The 15,632-nt window shown below is 38.2% G+C and overlaps 1 protein-coding gene across 2 annotated transcripts in view; it reads left to right on the top strand.

The window, feature by feature from the left end:
* The window catches only part of LOC135252700 (activin receptor type-2B-like), a 50,615-nt gene extending 35,468 nt beyond the window's left edge, over positions 1 to 15,147 (top strand). The window contains exons 2-12 of one of the 2 annotated variants that reach the window (XR_010329460.1): positions 1,935 to 2,148; positions 3,344 to 3,450; positions 4,095 to 4,231; positions 4,644 to 4,787; positions 5,116 to 5,259; positions 5,652 to 5,800; positions 6,571 to 6,685; positions 6,796 to 6,934; positions 7,883 to 8,013; positions 8,248 to 11,242; positions 11,395 to 15,147. Coding sequence is in view for 1 of the 2 variants with exons in the window: in XM_064331082.1 (XP_064187152.1) it covers positions 1,935 to 2,148; positions 3,344 to 3,450; positions 4,095 to 4,231; positions 4,644 to 4,787; positions 5,116 to 5,259; positions 5,652 to 5,800; positions 6,571 to 6,685; positions 6,796 to 6,934; positions 7,883 to 8,013; positions 8,248 to 8,442 (1,475 nt within the window). In the remaining variant the exon portion in view is untranslated. Of the gene's footprint in view, positions 1 to 1,934; positions 2,149 to 3,343; positions 3,451 to 4,094; positions 4,232 to 4,643; positions 4,788 to 5,115; positions 5,260 to 5,651; positions 5,801 to 6,570; positions 6,686 to 6,795; positions 6,935 to 7,882; positions 8,014 to 8,247 lie in introns of both variants that reach the window. The other variant, XM_064331082.1, reaches the window with a different exon arrangement.
* The last annotated feature ends 485 nt before the right edge of the window (positions 15,148 to 15,632 follow it).

The following is a 15,632-nucleotide window of genomic DNA, read 5'->3' as shown; positions in this document are numbered from 1 at the left end:
AGCACAGGCAACTTCTTGCCATGTTGAAGGCAACTGTAGCCTTCATTAGCCTTAATATCCGCTATGGAACCTTGTAAATTCTGTTCTTGACTGTTGATCAGGGTCTTTTACTGAGGCACCTAGCTTTTTAGTATTCATGTACAGTACATCAGTGTACGCAGAGCATTGGCATTCATCCTTATTTCAGTTATTTTCACAGTGCTGTTTGGGTATTGTGTGTGTGTGTGTGTGTATTGTGTTTGTGTATTTATGTGTGAGTGAGTGAGTGAGTGAATGACTGAGTGAAAAGGGCTTTGTCTGGAGGACGAGCTGACGGCAATACTCCCTACATTTCACGTTGCCTAGCAACCGTAATGCACAGATTTGTGAGAACATCTGCTGTATCCAGCCCTGCCAAATTTGTGTTGTATAGTAAACACAGATTCACACTTCCTGTTCCAGCGAGAGATAGTAAGGCTCTTTCCTGCTGTTCTTTTGATTTTTTTGAAATGTTTTAATATTATTTAAAATAAACAGTGTCTTGTCTCTATTTGCTAGTGGTTGCATGCAATTATTTATGTGACCTTTTCCCAAGTTCTCATACAGCGTTTTGTAGTAGTTTGGTGGGTATTACAACAGAGTGGTTTATTTACTTTGATAATGCTTTGAAAGTAAACTACACTTTTAAGAATGGCCTTGCATTTGTCCTGTGAATAATCCTCAAAGAAGCTGTGGTTCAAATAGAATTAATCATCTTTCTTTTTTGGGTTTTGCCATAAAGGCAGATGTCATAAAATATTAGAATTTGCAAACTGATATTAGATTATACTGTGATAGATTATTCATTGAAGAAATGAGCAAAGTGGCCAGAGGAGGCAAAACTATGGCATTTCCATTTTGTAATGTCATATTGTTCATCACTTAATAGTAATTCTAACTCAAGTTTAAGGATTGATGTGATAGAAGTAATAGCAGTTGCATGATTTAATTCACACCACCTGTGGCTTTGACTAAAATGGTAGCCTTTTATTTTTGAAGACCTTTGTGATGACCTGTTTCACTTATATTGTGTGAGATAGACATAAATATAGCTTTCACAATGATATTCTAAGTTGACAGTTCAGTTAAATGTATTTATTAGGGCAATGTACTTACAAAGTGATGCTTAGACTAAAGAGTAAAAATAGCGGAAGTCCAGTATTAAGCCACTTCCAAGAGTTTCAAGGGTTCTGTCCGAACTCTGGCAGTACAGTCTCCTTGTTAAATGTTTGTACTTACAGTTACAGTCCCTCTTTTATTTTGGTTACCGAGGAGAATCTTCATGATTTTCTGAGAAATAAAAAATAAATCCTGAGGAACAGTATAAACATGTCAGAAACAAAGAGCCTCCATTTTGTTTCAGTGGGTTCTCATTTTACCCCTACTAGTGGGATAAATATAGTTTTACCGCACATACGGAACAGTGAGGCAGAAAGAACTTGACACTGTAACAAAGGGAGAAAGTGAAACATAGAGTTTCTTCTTTTTTATTAGCCAATTAGCAGTTAAAAGGTGATCATTCAAGCTGAACAAGCAAACATAATTAAAAAAAAAAATTTAATTATGTGGAACATCCATGTAACAAATCTATTGAATACCTTTTTGCATGTCTCATTTTATTTGTCAAGCATATGAACTGATCTCTCACATCTGTGGAGTTTACCATTCAGATTTGATCCAACCAACTGCCCATTTTGATTAGAAAGCACACATGCACAGATTGATCTCCAGCAAAGTCTCAAGCTTGGTTTTAAATGCGTTATTTTAATTCAGTTTATCGAGACCTGTTTATTTTGATTTCTGCCTGTTGAGCTGACTGGTTTTTAATCTTGCTTGGTTTCAGGTTTCATTCTTAATGAATTAAGTTTTCCATTCTTAATATAATACAAAATCTGTTGACCCGCTTTTTCCCTTAGGACCAAGCCATGGAGAGGTGGAAACCAGGGAGTGTTTGTACTACAATGTCAACTGGGAGAGTGAAAAGACCAATCAGAGCGGAGTGGAGCGCTGTGAAGCTGAGAAGGACAAGAGGCTACATTGCTACGCATCCTGGCTCAAAAACTCAACCACGGGTATCATCAAACTAGTGAAGAAGGGCTGCTGGTTGGACGACTTCAACTGCTACGACAGGTCAGGTCCTACATTCTGCTCTCTCTTTATTGATACCCAGCCAACTTATTGATGAGTGGGGAGAATTTCACTTCAGGCCACCGTAAAGGTAATTTAGTTGGTAACTAGCTAGCTACTTTTAAGATCTGCCAGGTGTTTGTTGCTGAAAAGGTTTCTTTGAAAATTAAAAAAATGTCAGTCTGTATTTAATTTGCTGTGGACATTCCCCTACTTAAGGCAATAAGAGTTACTGCCTATGCAGTACTTTGTTATTCCCAGGTATACTTTTACAAAATGGGTATACAAAATTACGGACAAAAGCTCTTTTTACAACACAAGTGTTTATACTTTACATTTGCACTACAGAGAGAAGAACACTACATTAAAAAAATAAGTTATTTGTGAAATATGGGGAAAACTGCACTTCACTGACAGCTGGCAGGTGTACTCAGGCACATGCTCGTCAAGGAATTCTGGCCATATATTTCAAACATCCTTGTTTAAATTGTATGAAATTAAAGTATGTCAATAAAAAAATAACTGATTTCATTGAAAACCTCTATGAACCCTGGGTAAGGTAATATAATTCAGTGTGAGTAGTATTGTAGCTGCAAGTTTTATAGCTGTTTTTAAGTCTTACTTTTCAGTTTTTATAGCCAACCTATTGTAATTAATTATCAAGTGAGATACGCTTGCAAATGCGCTTATGAATTAAGAGCTCTGTTCACAGTTTTCTGCGTATTTATGTCTCTGATATTTCACATTATTTCTACACTTTTCTGTGTCATGTTGCATGGGTACAATGGTATGCAATTTAATGTAATTTATTGTATTACTAGTAAGAATATATGATATCTTCACTCCCTCTGCTGCCTATGATGGCCAGTAATTCAGCAATGTTTAATCAATGATTTTAACTTAAAAGCTCTGAATAGGCAAGGCATGTTTTTCTCTAAGCCTTCTGACACGTAAAAAAAACAAAGTTTTATGTACACGCCCGTTTCTGTAGGTAAGGGGAAATGCATTCGTATGTAATCATTCAAATGTGAAAGTGGTAGTCATAATAGGGTTTAGTGGTGTGGAAGGGCTATTCCTTAGCCAGTATGGAGTTTCCACACTCTGTGTCCAATAAAATCCTTTGTCTCCCCAGGAGGCATTAAAGAGCCGTTATGTCTGACAGCCTGAGCTTATACAATATTCTTTTTCATGGGAACAGACAGGAGTGTGTGGCTACTGAGGAGAATCCCCAGGTCTTTTTCTGCTGCTGCGAGGGCAATTTCTGCAATGAGAGGTTCACCCACCTGCCTGTCGTCACCAGACCTGGTGAGCCTTTCTTCATTTTGCATGTCTACGGTATCTGCTTTTCGGCTTGTTTTAAAAAGGAAATTATGTTTAGGAAAACGTAAGAATGTCTCAGCAACATTTACTGTACTGCAAAGGTTGGAAAGGTTTCACGATCTCATAATTAGTCAGATTGTCTATTTAGAAAATTAAATAAAAATACCCCCTTCTTGCTGTGTTGCTGTTATTCACAAATCAGAGAGCAAGTATCAATATACTCCATGAATTTCCTCAAGATTGTGTCTTTTAGTTGAATTATTTTTGACATAAATAAGAAACCTGCTCCCACTTGAAAAACTATTTATCTGGCCACTGATAAGACTGACAGATTTTGATCTATTAACTACCTGTTGTGCTAGTTTTTTTTTTTTCTGATTTCGGGATCTGAAACTGTCTTGCATTTTCTTTCTGCATTTTTGCATGTATTACTCCTTGTTCTTCCAAAACACCTGTCAAAACAAACCATGCTCATTAAAATGAGTTTGTCGTACATGCAAATATCTAATTATGCCCTCTTTGCTGAGTCAGTCTTAACTCTTACCTTTTGCAGTAAAACAAAGAGTTGACAGTAGTGTTCCTACCCCTCTACCCCCTCTGATGGTTTGTAACTATGTTGTTGTGTACAGCGGTGGTTCGCACCCCCTTGCTCAACATCCTAGTCTATACACTGCTTCCCATCATTGTACTGTCCATGGCATTGCTGCTGGCATTCTGGATGTACCGACATCGCAAACCTCCTTATGGCCACGTGGACATCAATGAGGTGAGTATTTATCTCACTCTCTCTCTCTCTCTCTCTTACTCACTCTCTCTCTCTCCCTTTCCCTCTCTCTTTTTCCTATTCTCTCTCACACTCTTGCTTCCTCTCCTACTTCTCTTTTCCATTGGCTGCCATCTTGTTGCCATTCCTACAGCTGCTCTCTGAGCCACGCTACTCTCTGGGTCACGGTGTTTAGCAAACACTCCCCCTAGTGTTGATTCAGCCTTATTGCTGGTTGTCATTGGGTTTCATCTGAAACAAGTGTTTCCATGTCACAGAATCCACCAAGTTTTCACGTAATCTAAATTTCAGCAGCGCTGTAGCGATACCATTTTCATATCTATTATGAAAATTGTCATTATTGTATCTGTCTTTAACTTTTGGGCATGCTGGGTATTCTTACCTGCTTTATCAGGACCCTGGCCCATCCCCTCCATCCCCTCTGGCTGGCCTTAAACCGCTGCAGTTACTGGAAATCAAAGCTAGGGGGCGTTTTGGCTGCGTCTGGAAGGCACAGCTGATGAATGAATATGTAGCTGTGAAGATTTTCCCCATTCAGGTCAGTCAGGATTGCTCTTCTGAATGCTCAGCATGTGCTTCATGCGTGAATGTACCTGTGTGTATGTGTGCGCGTGTGTGTGCTATTGTGCACAGAATTTTAACAGTCCATTTCCAAAACCTTCTAGCACTTCTAGTACGACATAACTCGGTGCTTCTGTGAAATTACTGTGGCCTAAATATTTTTGATTCTGGAGCTGTCGACATAAATGTAAAGTCATCTCTTAGAATGCATTCCAGTAAGACAAAATAAAGGAACTGGAGTATGCAGTTCTCATAGCTTTGAAGTTGGTGCTGATGTGGTAATGCCGGTGTGGGTGTCTGACCAGGACAAGCAGTCATGGCAGAACGAGAGAGACATCTTCACCACGCCTGGGATGAAGCACGAAAACCTGCTGCGATACATCGCAGCGGAGAAACGAGGAACCAGCCTGGAGACGGAGCTGTGGCTGATTACTGAGTTTCATGAGAAGGTGAGCCAGAGACCTGCAGTTCGCCCTGCGCTGGATGATTGACACTTGAGGCTCCATGCATGACGCCTCACATGGGGCAGTGTCAGATGACCTTCGGTTCTGTCTTTTAAAATAGAAAATAGAGTCTCTATGGTCTTGTGTGCTTGATACATTTAAAGCACTTACCTCATGTTTTTCTTTTTACCTTACATTCAAGGCAGGTCTTTGTTTTGACAAAGTGCATAAAAGTCTTATTTTAGCAAGGTGATTTGTTTTCAGATTCATGTTTTTTTCCTTTCCTTCCTCTCTTTGATTGTGCACTCATTTGTTTCATTGTTTGCTGTTTTTTAGTCAATCCTGACTAAACCATATCTGAGCGCTAAAAGGTCCATGGCTCCTTTGTGTGTGTGTAGGGGTCCCTGACAGATTATCTGAAGGGCAACGCAGTCAGCTGGAACGAGTTGTGTCACATTGCGGAGACCATGGCCTGCGGCCTGTCCTACCTGCATGAGGACGTTCCCCGTTACAAAGGAGAGGGACCCAAACCGGCCATTGCACACAGGTAACACTGTGGTCCAGTTCTGTAGGTTACCCCATAGAAGCAGTAATATGATTGTGCATTCACTGGAGACAGTTCTATTGTGATTGTGAATTTTACAGTTACTGAAGGCAGAACAGATTAAACTGTTTCACAGGTAGATTTCCTGCTTTTTTAACAAAGGAGTTGGAGTTTAATACCAGATGGACGGAGTAATGGACACAATCATCTCCCTTGGCCTTGTGTCTCAAGTGTGTCACTCATGGGTGTCATCACAGCTTACTCAAAAGCTAACTTTATGACAAATACTGTGTATTTAAACAGATTTACTGCAGTCAATCCATCTGTAACGATTACTAAATAGTTGACTGAATGACACTGACACAGGTTGTTAGCCTCTACAGATTCTTGGTTCTTGGTTACTGTGGTCAGATTGCTAATTACTAAAACTCTTTATTTTCGTCGAAAGTATCGATACCACAATTTTTCCAGTAGTTGGATGCCAGAGGGCACTTGTCATTAAACTATTCTATGTATAATAACAGAAATGTGCTTGTGAGTTAGTGTTCAGCAGGTGTAAAATATGCTGTGGATGTTCACTGCCATCTGGTGAGCATTCTTTCCATTGCGTTTTAGAGTTTGATATGACAAAAGGGAAAGACAAAGTCATAAGCAATCCAATCGAATCAACGGCAGCTCGAACTACATACTGAAGTCAGTGGCTTTTCAGTTAGGCTAGCCCTTAAGCTGCCGTACCCTGGTAAATACAGTGTTTTTTGCCTACTTCTCCTCAGGGACTTCAAGAGTAAGAACGTGATGGTCAAGGCCGACCTGACAGCCGTGATCGGAGACTTCGGGCTGGCGGTGCTGTTTGAGCCGGGGAAGCCCCCAGGGGACACTCACGGCCAGGTACGTCGCCATCTGGGGGCAGGTCGCCGTTCAGGCGCGCGTCATCGTCCGCGCGGAGGCGGCAGACCGTGTTAGCTTACTGTGTGTGTGCCGGGCCTCTCCGCTGACAGGTGGGGACAAGGAGGTACATGGCGCCGGAGGTGCTGGAAGGGGCCATCACCTTTCAGCGAGACGCCTTCCTGAGGATAGACATGTATGCCATGGGCCTGGTGCTCTGGGAGCTGGTGTCGCGCTGCAAAGCTGCGGACGGTGAGTCGGTAACGGTCGGACGTTTGGATCACCATTATTACGGGGCTGTGTCATCCGTGACATGATAGGTTTATGAGTTCCTACTTAGCTTTTTAAATGTTTTATCTTATATTATATTTTACCATTTTTAAATATATCGGATGTAAGAATAGACCAATTGTAGTGGAATGGAATTCTTATCATTTGACTGATATTTTGCTAATGAAACATGCCTGGATTTTACCAGTACATATTCTTTACACAAATATGCTTCTTTAATTTGACTGCAGCCCACTTGTATGAATAGGCTGCTTGTAAGATTAAAATACATTTTAAAAAATTAACACTGATAGCCATGGTTCACTTGTATGGCACATTCAGAATTCAGTTTTCGCTGTTTATGACAAAACTGTTGCCCATAATAATATGTGTTTAAATGCAACTGATGTTCATGATTGGATGTACATTCGTCAGCAATTCTGTGTAAGAGCCTGATTTGTGGTGAATTCCATAAATGCTGCTGGTATCATAAACCCAAGTACCTGGGTTAAACTCTGGCCGAACCACACTGTGAATTGTATCCATTTCATACATGTCATAAAAAGATCAAAAGTTCATGAACGATCATTCTGAAGCACACGCAATTTGTTAGCGTAAGCACTTGAACCTCAATTTTGCGTTTACTTACTATTCATTTGCGGTTTATGCTTGGAAATCTATTCCACAACACTTCAACTTTAACTCTGGATTTTGTTTCCAAAGGGCATGCTCCATAGTGAACAATAACCTGCCTGTAATCTTAAAGTTATAGGTTTGAATCTGACCCACAATGAATTTCCGACAGGTTAGCATGGATAGCAAATCACAGAGAACTTATTTGTCTTACGTGAGGTGAGCTTGCAAGTTGGTAACACTTGTTTATGCCGAGGAAGGAGTGTGATTTTGTGAACTGTCATACTGCTGTTGCAGGTCCTGTTGATGAATATATGTTGCCGTTTGAGGAGGAGATTGGGCAGCATCCATCCCTGGAGGATTTACAGGATTGTGTCGTCCACAAAAAGATGAGGCCAGCTTTCAAGGACTGCTGGGCAAAACATGCTGTGAGAGTCCATTCTTTATTTTTTTCTATTTCTTGACTCACTCAAATGAAAAACTCCCACTGGTAATAATGTCACTTACATCATCGGCTGGAGAGCAGTAGAGTTGCAGGCTGTTGAACGCTATGCTACGGTATATATCACACATGTAAGTCTATTTGTGATGCGCGTCATGCAGCCTGTGAAATGTTAGGCGGATAGTCTGATGCGTGTTTCTCTGGTGTTGTGGTGCCGCAGGGCCTGGAGCAGATGTGTGAGACGATAGAGGAGTGCTGGGACCACGACGCGGAGGCTCGTCTGTCCGCCGGGTGCGTGGAGGAACGCATCTCCCAGATCCGCAGGCTAACTAGCGGCACTACCTCGGACTGCCTGGTCTCCATAGTGACGTCGGTCACCAATGTGGACGTGCCACCCAAAGAGTCCAGTATCTGAGTCTGTCGTGAAACGAAAGCGGAAAACGAAAACAAGCAAACAAAATGAAAAGCTTCGTCTTTCTAGACTCAGCAGATCTCAGAAAAAAAAAAAACATGAATGCAGCTGCTATTTTATCCTGATATTTTTTATTAATTATTTTTCTTTTTGGTCAGATCAATATTACCAGCACACTTCTCTACTGTATTTTTTCCAAGAGTGAAAAAATAAGCTAAATGTACATCTCTAATGCATTCAGGTGCCGACTTATGAATGCTGACAAAGGTGCAGGTACCTCAACTCTTTAATTTCAGTCATTTTGATTTTATTGTTCTACTTTTATTTTGTCTTTTGAACAGGCCTGCCTGTGACAAAAAACCAAGCAACCATCTACTATCTTGTACTATATAACAATGCTGCAAAACCTTGAAGGAACATCAAGACTGTTACACAATTTACTTTCCTCAAGGGAATATTGTTTTCTTCTATTTTTTTTTTGAAAGCGAGTGCTTAACAAAATGATAAACGTGTCTTTTACGGAACTAACGGGTGTCTCTAGAACACGTCAAAAAATGGAAGGCAACAGGACTAATTTCTTCAGTTTTTGTTCTATAGGACTGGTATTTTTTGAAGGTTGGTTTACCAGTTTTACGGAGACGGTGAAAGACAGCTTAAAAAAGAAATGGCTTGCATTTTGAGATTGGACAGTACTTTTAGTTTGGTACGGAACTTCTTCTCAGGTAACCGGTATAAAGGGGCAGAGCTTTTGAGGTAAGGTGTTGTCAGCATTGACTGGTCATTGTAAGAAGAGAGCCAGGACCTGCACTTGTGTAGGGCAGAGTGGATAGCAAGGGGTGGGCGGGGCTTATCCTATGACATTCATAGCCACTTAAGGCAGTGGAGCCAAGGTTAATATGTAGTCTACTCTGGAAGGTGCCCAAACAATAAACATTTTAAGACAACAACAACAACAACAACATTAGGTGGAAGACCAAGGTGAAGGAATATATATGTGTGTACTGTTGTATATATGTGTGTGTGAATTTGTGTGTTTGGTTAAGACCATGAAGTATGTCTGTATCAGTGGGCTTAAACAGCTGTCTAAATGATGTCCAACTTCTTTTTTTATTTAATCAATGTGCATTTTCAAATTACAGAAGCTATGGACCTAGACACATTCTTATAGCAGACAAGCCTCGGTCCTCAATCACAGCAGTGAACTGGAGAATGGAAAGAACAGTCCATTCACCTTCGTCAGGTCCCTTCAATTATACCTCTACTCACAGGGACCAAATATGGGTGTATACCTGGTAGTTCTGGCTTTGTTGTGATGTTTTCACAATCTGGAAAGTCAGTAGATAAACTGACAACTTTCATATTTTTGACTGGATACTCTGTCTCAATATACAAATAAGGACCGATTTTGTCTTAGTGACACAGGTTTAAAAAAAAAAAAAAAAAAAAAACTAATCTCAGTATGCCATAATCTTTCAGTGAATGTCTATAATGCTGCTGTTTCAACTCAAAGGTGAATATATGTTTCTACATATATATTCTTTTTACATGTAAAACATGCAACTCAGTAGATTTAAGCATACAAATACAAACACATGCAGAGAATCCAGGCTTCCGAGGTCAGAATCAAACAAAAAATAAAATCACTTAAAAAATTTTTTAAAAACACACACAGAATACAGCATTTAAAAAATATATATATATAGTTCATGACCACAAACCACCTCAAACCAGAAATACCTCAGATTTTCTATGTGCATTAGTTCTGTTATATATTTTGTTAGTTGTGTTGTCTTGTACTAGGTATATTTTAATGTAAATTTGCTTTCATAACTAAGAAGTTGTGGGGGGGAAAAGAATGAGTCCAAAATCTTTTAGGAAGTGCTGTAATGTTATGTTGTATAAAAGAAATAATGTAAATAACTACACAGTTGTAGAATTCTGCCTGTATGTGGTACCTGGGCATTATTCATTGTTTGTACCATCTGTTTATTCATCAATTCTTTTAATGTCTGTTACGTAAAAGGGACAGTGAGTCTTTTTTTCCCTTGGTGTGAAACCTTTTCTGTCAATACCTAAAATGCATTCACAGCTGGAACCTATGTTCAGGTTGTCTCAGATGTAGTATTTTAAACAATTGTGCACATCACAATGTGACACTCTGCCTTTACCATTGGTGTGAAGTATTTTTAAATGATTTATGTTGTCATTTTTCCTAAAGCCTGTAAAAGGAAAATAACTATTCAACGTAAGACAAGAATGAACTGAATTTGCCAAGTGGAAAAGCTGACAAATTTCTACATGTCTCACTATTTAAAGCTTTCTCTAAAATTAAGTATTGCAGAATTAGAGGTATTTATACTTTAACCTTTAAGACATAAACATTATATTTATATGAATGGTGATTGTTCACCGCTGATTGATTTATAGTTTGAGAAAAAGATTTAATGTCCCTGATATCCATACTCTTTCATCTGTTCTCTCTGCACATTGACTAAAGGAGATATCACAGCAGTTGCTTCCACCCTCCCCAAACATGACTCCCTCCAGAGAGCTTTAAGTTATTTTTTTTGGTGCCATATATTATCTTTGGAGTTCATATTTTTCTCTTTGCAGTGTGCGTAATTGGAACCATATGAACTGAAGTATGGGCCTGATCACTGAAACCCCTTGGTATAGGTGGTGCACAGTAGGACTCCAGACTATTTGTTTTTGTCATCATGGATCAAGTGTCTTGCATTCTGCGATAATATCCCAAAGAAGTTGAGACCAGATCAATTACGGTCTAGTTATATCTATGGTATTTGTTTAGTAGTAGAACCAAGGCTGATTTGGTGGGATGACGACTGCTGGGAGAGATGATCTGAAGATCTTTCTCATGTCTTCTCAACTGTTTATCGGTTTCTAGACAGAAAAAAAATCTAACTCGTAATAATGCATTTGGCTTCCTATTCACAGTAAAGGCAGATACATTTTTTGAATGATGTATTTTTGTCCCATTAACTGTCTAATTATCGTTCCATGATCCTGCAGCTAAGAACTCTCTTGTAAAATAGGTAGCTTTTATCAAGTGGAATTGATGTGACCATCAAGTCTATTGGCCATCTGCACATTTTTTAGTCATCTTCAGGAAATTCAACAAATCTTGGAACCACTTAACATGTGAGGGCACAACACAGCGGCAGGAGAAACAATGTAGCAAGCAATATAAACAGCAATATACATTTCTTTCAGGTGTAACATACTCTTAAGTGGCCCTAGATCTATCTACCAAATCATTTTATTCAACACAGATCGGATGTGCTGTGTTGTGCCATATGTAAGGCTAGTGGTTAGCAGTTTGGCAAGGATTGTAGGGAAATGGGCATTTAAACAGATACAATATTTGTAGTTTGGTGCATTGCCCTTGAGATGACCTAACCTTAATTACTTCAATAAATATCAGCTGTATTCATGGATATCCACAAACTCAATGTTATCCCAGATAAAGGCATTTGTCGTAATTTTTAGGCAAATGAGTACAAATATATTACCGTGCTTCATAGGCCAGTTGACTTGCCCAGCTTCTAGAAAGCAATCACTAATCATTTTTTGTATATATGTAAAATAAAGCATTGTATTGACTAATGCAACTGAACATAACAAATAGCACAGTTGGAACTGTGCAAAAACTGATTAGTGATTAGTGAAACTACAGATATACAGTAGCCCAGGTTTGTGTATTTCAAGATGGCCAGTTAATGTGTTGAAAGCAGGTAACCAAAGTGTTGTTTTTCCCCTTATATTAAGATATAGGGTTGGACATGCTCATGCTTTTGCCAGGGTTTGGTTGGTTTTGTTTCAAGGCTTTAAATGAAAACAGTTCGTAAGGGAAATGTAGACAATCCATACTTTGCCAAATTAGGTCATTTTCTAAGTAGCTGGTTTACTCAAAAAGGTGGAACAAATAAATGTGTTCTTGTACCTGTTGAAAGTAGGCCCCTCCTAGACAGGTCTCCAGGCCTCCAGTACAGTCACACACTTCTCAGTGTTTAGTTTTGTTTACTGGAGAAAACAGTGAATTAGTTTTACTTTTTTAAGTAGGGTGTCTGATCTGAAGGGAGTGCAATGTGCAAAGTATTGAATTTGGGAATATAGAGGCCTTAATTGGCTTTCTGTGAATACTCCTCAATTGACTGATTTTGGAATAGGTAGTATGTTTTAAGAATGTATATTACTACTGCACATGTCCCCTCATTTGAGTGTTTAATAGTAGTAGGTGCACACTACAGATATGTAGTGCTAATATGCAATGGATGCTAAGCTGAATAATAATAATTCTGTCTTTTTTTGGCTGGGAGGTTATTTTTCTTTTTTGCTTTATTTGAAGTTCTTATTTTTTAAATTCAGCTGCCATATTAAAGAAATGGTTATGAGTTGGGCCTATATATGATTTAAAGGTTTGATGACATAACCTACATAATTTTTGCAAAATGCCTGAACAAACATTAAAAGATAAACAATATCATATATTTATCTTTCAATAGGACATAACATGCAGCTTGGTGATTCATGATGACAAACACTGAGTTCTGGAGGGTGATGTGTAAACAAAACCAATGCTCTGTCAAAAAAGGAAATAGTACGGTCCTTTAATTGAAATTGAGAGGTGTTTGGATGCTGTGCCTTTATTTCCCCTTGTCATATTGAAGCAACTGCTCTGATTCTTTTTTGTTTATGTTGCAGTACTTATCGAAATGCTTATATGTTAAAATATACATATACTAAAAAAAACAAAAAGTGACCAGCTGTAATTCTGGATGCAGTCAAGATCCAGGTATTTCAGGAACCAATTACCTCAGACCTCACGTGAAACAGTGTTGCTAGCTGGATACTCCTTGACACTACAAAATGATGTACATTTTAAACACCCAAACAAACAAACCTCTTTATGCTGGTGTAACATGTATGAATGCACCCGTTGACAATGTGAAAACCTCTCCCTTCTCATGACTCTCCCCTCTCATTTCAAGCAACAGAATGGTACTGTGTGGCAGATATTCAAGTGCTTCCTTTGTTTCTTTTACGTTTTTTTAAATGCGGTTTACATGGAAACATGTCATGCTGTTTTTGTGAACTATTAATTATTTGACATCTGCTGGATTTTTTTCCCTGCAAATCTGCTAAGCTGTGAGGAAAGCTTCATAATAAGGATGCAACAAAATGGGAATACAATGAAATGGTGACATAAAATTGTCTTCTGGAAGAGAATCGTCAGTGCTTGCAAAGCAGCAGTTATAGTAAACAATAGTCAGTTATGTTTCATTGCAATTCGTTGAGAATTGATAAGTTTGAATCCTCACATTTTCATAATGCAGACCAAAAGTCAGCTTGATGTGCGCACACCCACTTCTAAAAATGAATCTTCACACATTAATATTGACAACTATTGCAATTCTCCCTCAATGTAACTTCATTTTCAATGCTGTGTCCATTTCTGCTAACATATTCAAACATATTCCTTTCATCTTGATTTGAAGTGCATTGGTATACATTATAATAATTTCTGTAATTATTTATACTACATTACTGTTGTTATTAGCAATAGCATTGCCTTATAGCTTGTGGGCCAGTAATTAACTTTAAAATTGTTGCTGTAAATATAAAATGGTGTTCATTTACCAGCTTGGGCTTGCTGAACTTGAATTTAGGGTGACCTCATGTTTTCCCAAAAGATCAGTGTTCATGTTAAGTGTCAAACTTTAGTGAGATAGCATTCATTGCCAGAACTCATGCTCACCCTTGCTTCTGCAGTATTAATCCCCATCCTTCGGAGTAGTAGTATTGACACTACGTGCCACTATCTAAAATAAAGCCTCCTCCTCCTTTTGAGGAATGTAATTATTAGATTCCTACTTGTTCTTAACCTGCTCTACCCAAAATTATGCCACTGTTCCATACAGTACCATTTTGTTGCTTTTCAGTGATGGAAAACTTCAGTCCCACGTGGCTACTGCTAAAAAAAGGCATTTTGTTTTGATTGGGGGGATCACTCTTTTAAGCACAGACTACTTTATTTCATTCAACAATGAGATGGTGGGAGTGAGAGAAGGGATTTAAAAAATGGTTTTCTTTATTTTTTGTCAAGAAGTCATGTTTAAGTCCTGTTTCTATAGCAGGACATGTGAAATGTAAATGGTGTAGGTTATGTTTCACTATTGTAGCTAAAATGTAGAACAGAGATGGCTTGTACTACTGATTTTAACATAAATATACTAAAAAAAGAAAAAAAAAGGATCCTGTAAAAGACAAAATGTATAAAGAGAGTTGAGCTTGTTGCTGTAACCCTTTTTGGATTGAAGAGTATGTTGAAAAGTTTTATATCTATGAAATGCCCTTGAAATCCAACATTCATCGTATTGTCGTAATTAATTAAGGACATTTTTGAAAGATCATTGTAACATAGTTCATTAACTTGCAGTGGATTATTGTTCATTTTTACTGTGGTAATTTTAGAACTGAGTATCAAGAGTTTGAATTAGATTTGCCTAGTTGTTGGGGTGTTTGTTTCAACTCTGCACTTGGTGCCAGAATAAACCAGTATGAATGTAGTATTTGCCCAGTGTGAAACAAATACACCCAAGCTGTTAGGGGAAAAAATTGAAATGATTATTTCAACTTTATCTTTTTGTATATGAAAAGAAACAATAAAATACTGATAAACTCTTCAAATTATTGTGTATCTCATCCTGTTCTGTTTCATTATCCTCTTCGATAAACAATGCTGTGGTTATCTATTTGTTGATTTCTTTCTTCTTGGTGATATGAAAAGTTCATTCAGGTGTTGTGTGATTGTTGTCTTTTGTTTTTGATTGTTAATCAATCTCATAATCTACTTTCTAAGGGATACTGGTATTAGTAGAACAAGCAGCCCAGAAATTACCTTCGCTTTCCTGCTGGATGGCTGATGGATAAGTGGTGTGAGCAGCTTCAGTTGCTTCAGTATTTCAACAAAAACATTTCCAACTTAAAAAGGAAAAGTTACATACGCAAAGAATATATTCAATACACTTGTAAAACAAAATAAATTCCTAAATTATTCATATAAAACTTATACCAAAATAATGCTAAATTTTGCTAAAATTAAGTTACAACAAAACTCTCACAAATGCGTTTCACAGAAATTAAATGAGTCATATTCCAAATCACTGAACCCT

This window comes from Anguilla rostrata, chromosome 4 (genome assembly GCF_018555375.3).
Source record: "Anguilla rostrata isolate EN2019 chromosome 4, ASM1855537v3, whole genome shotgun sequence".
Lineage (NCBI taxonomy): Eukaryota > Metazoa > Chordata > Actinopteri > Anguilliformes > Anguillidae > Anguilla > Anguilla rostrata.
This window is presented reverse-complemented; position numbering and strand designations above follow the sequence as displayed.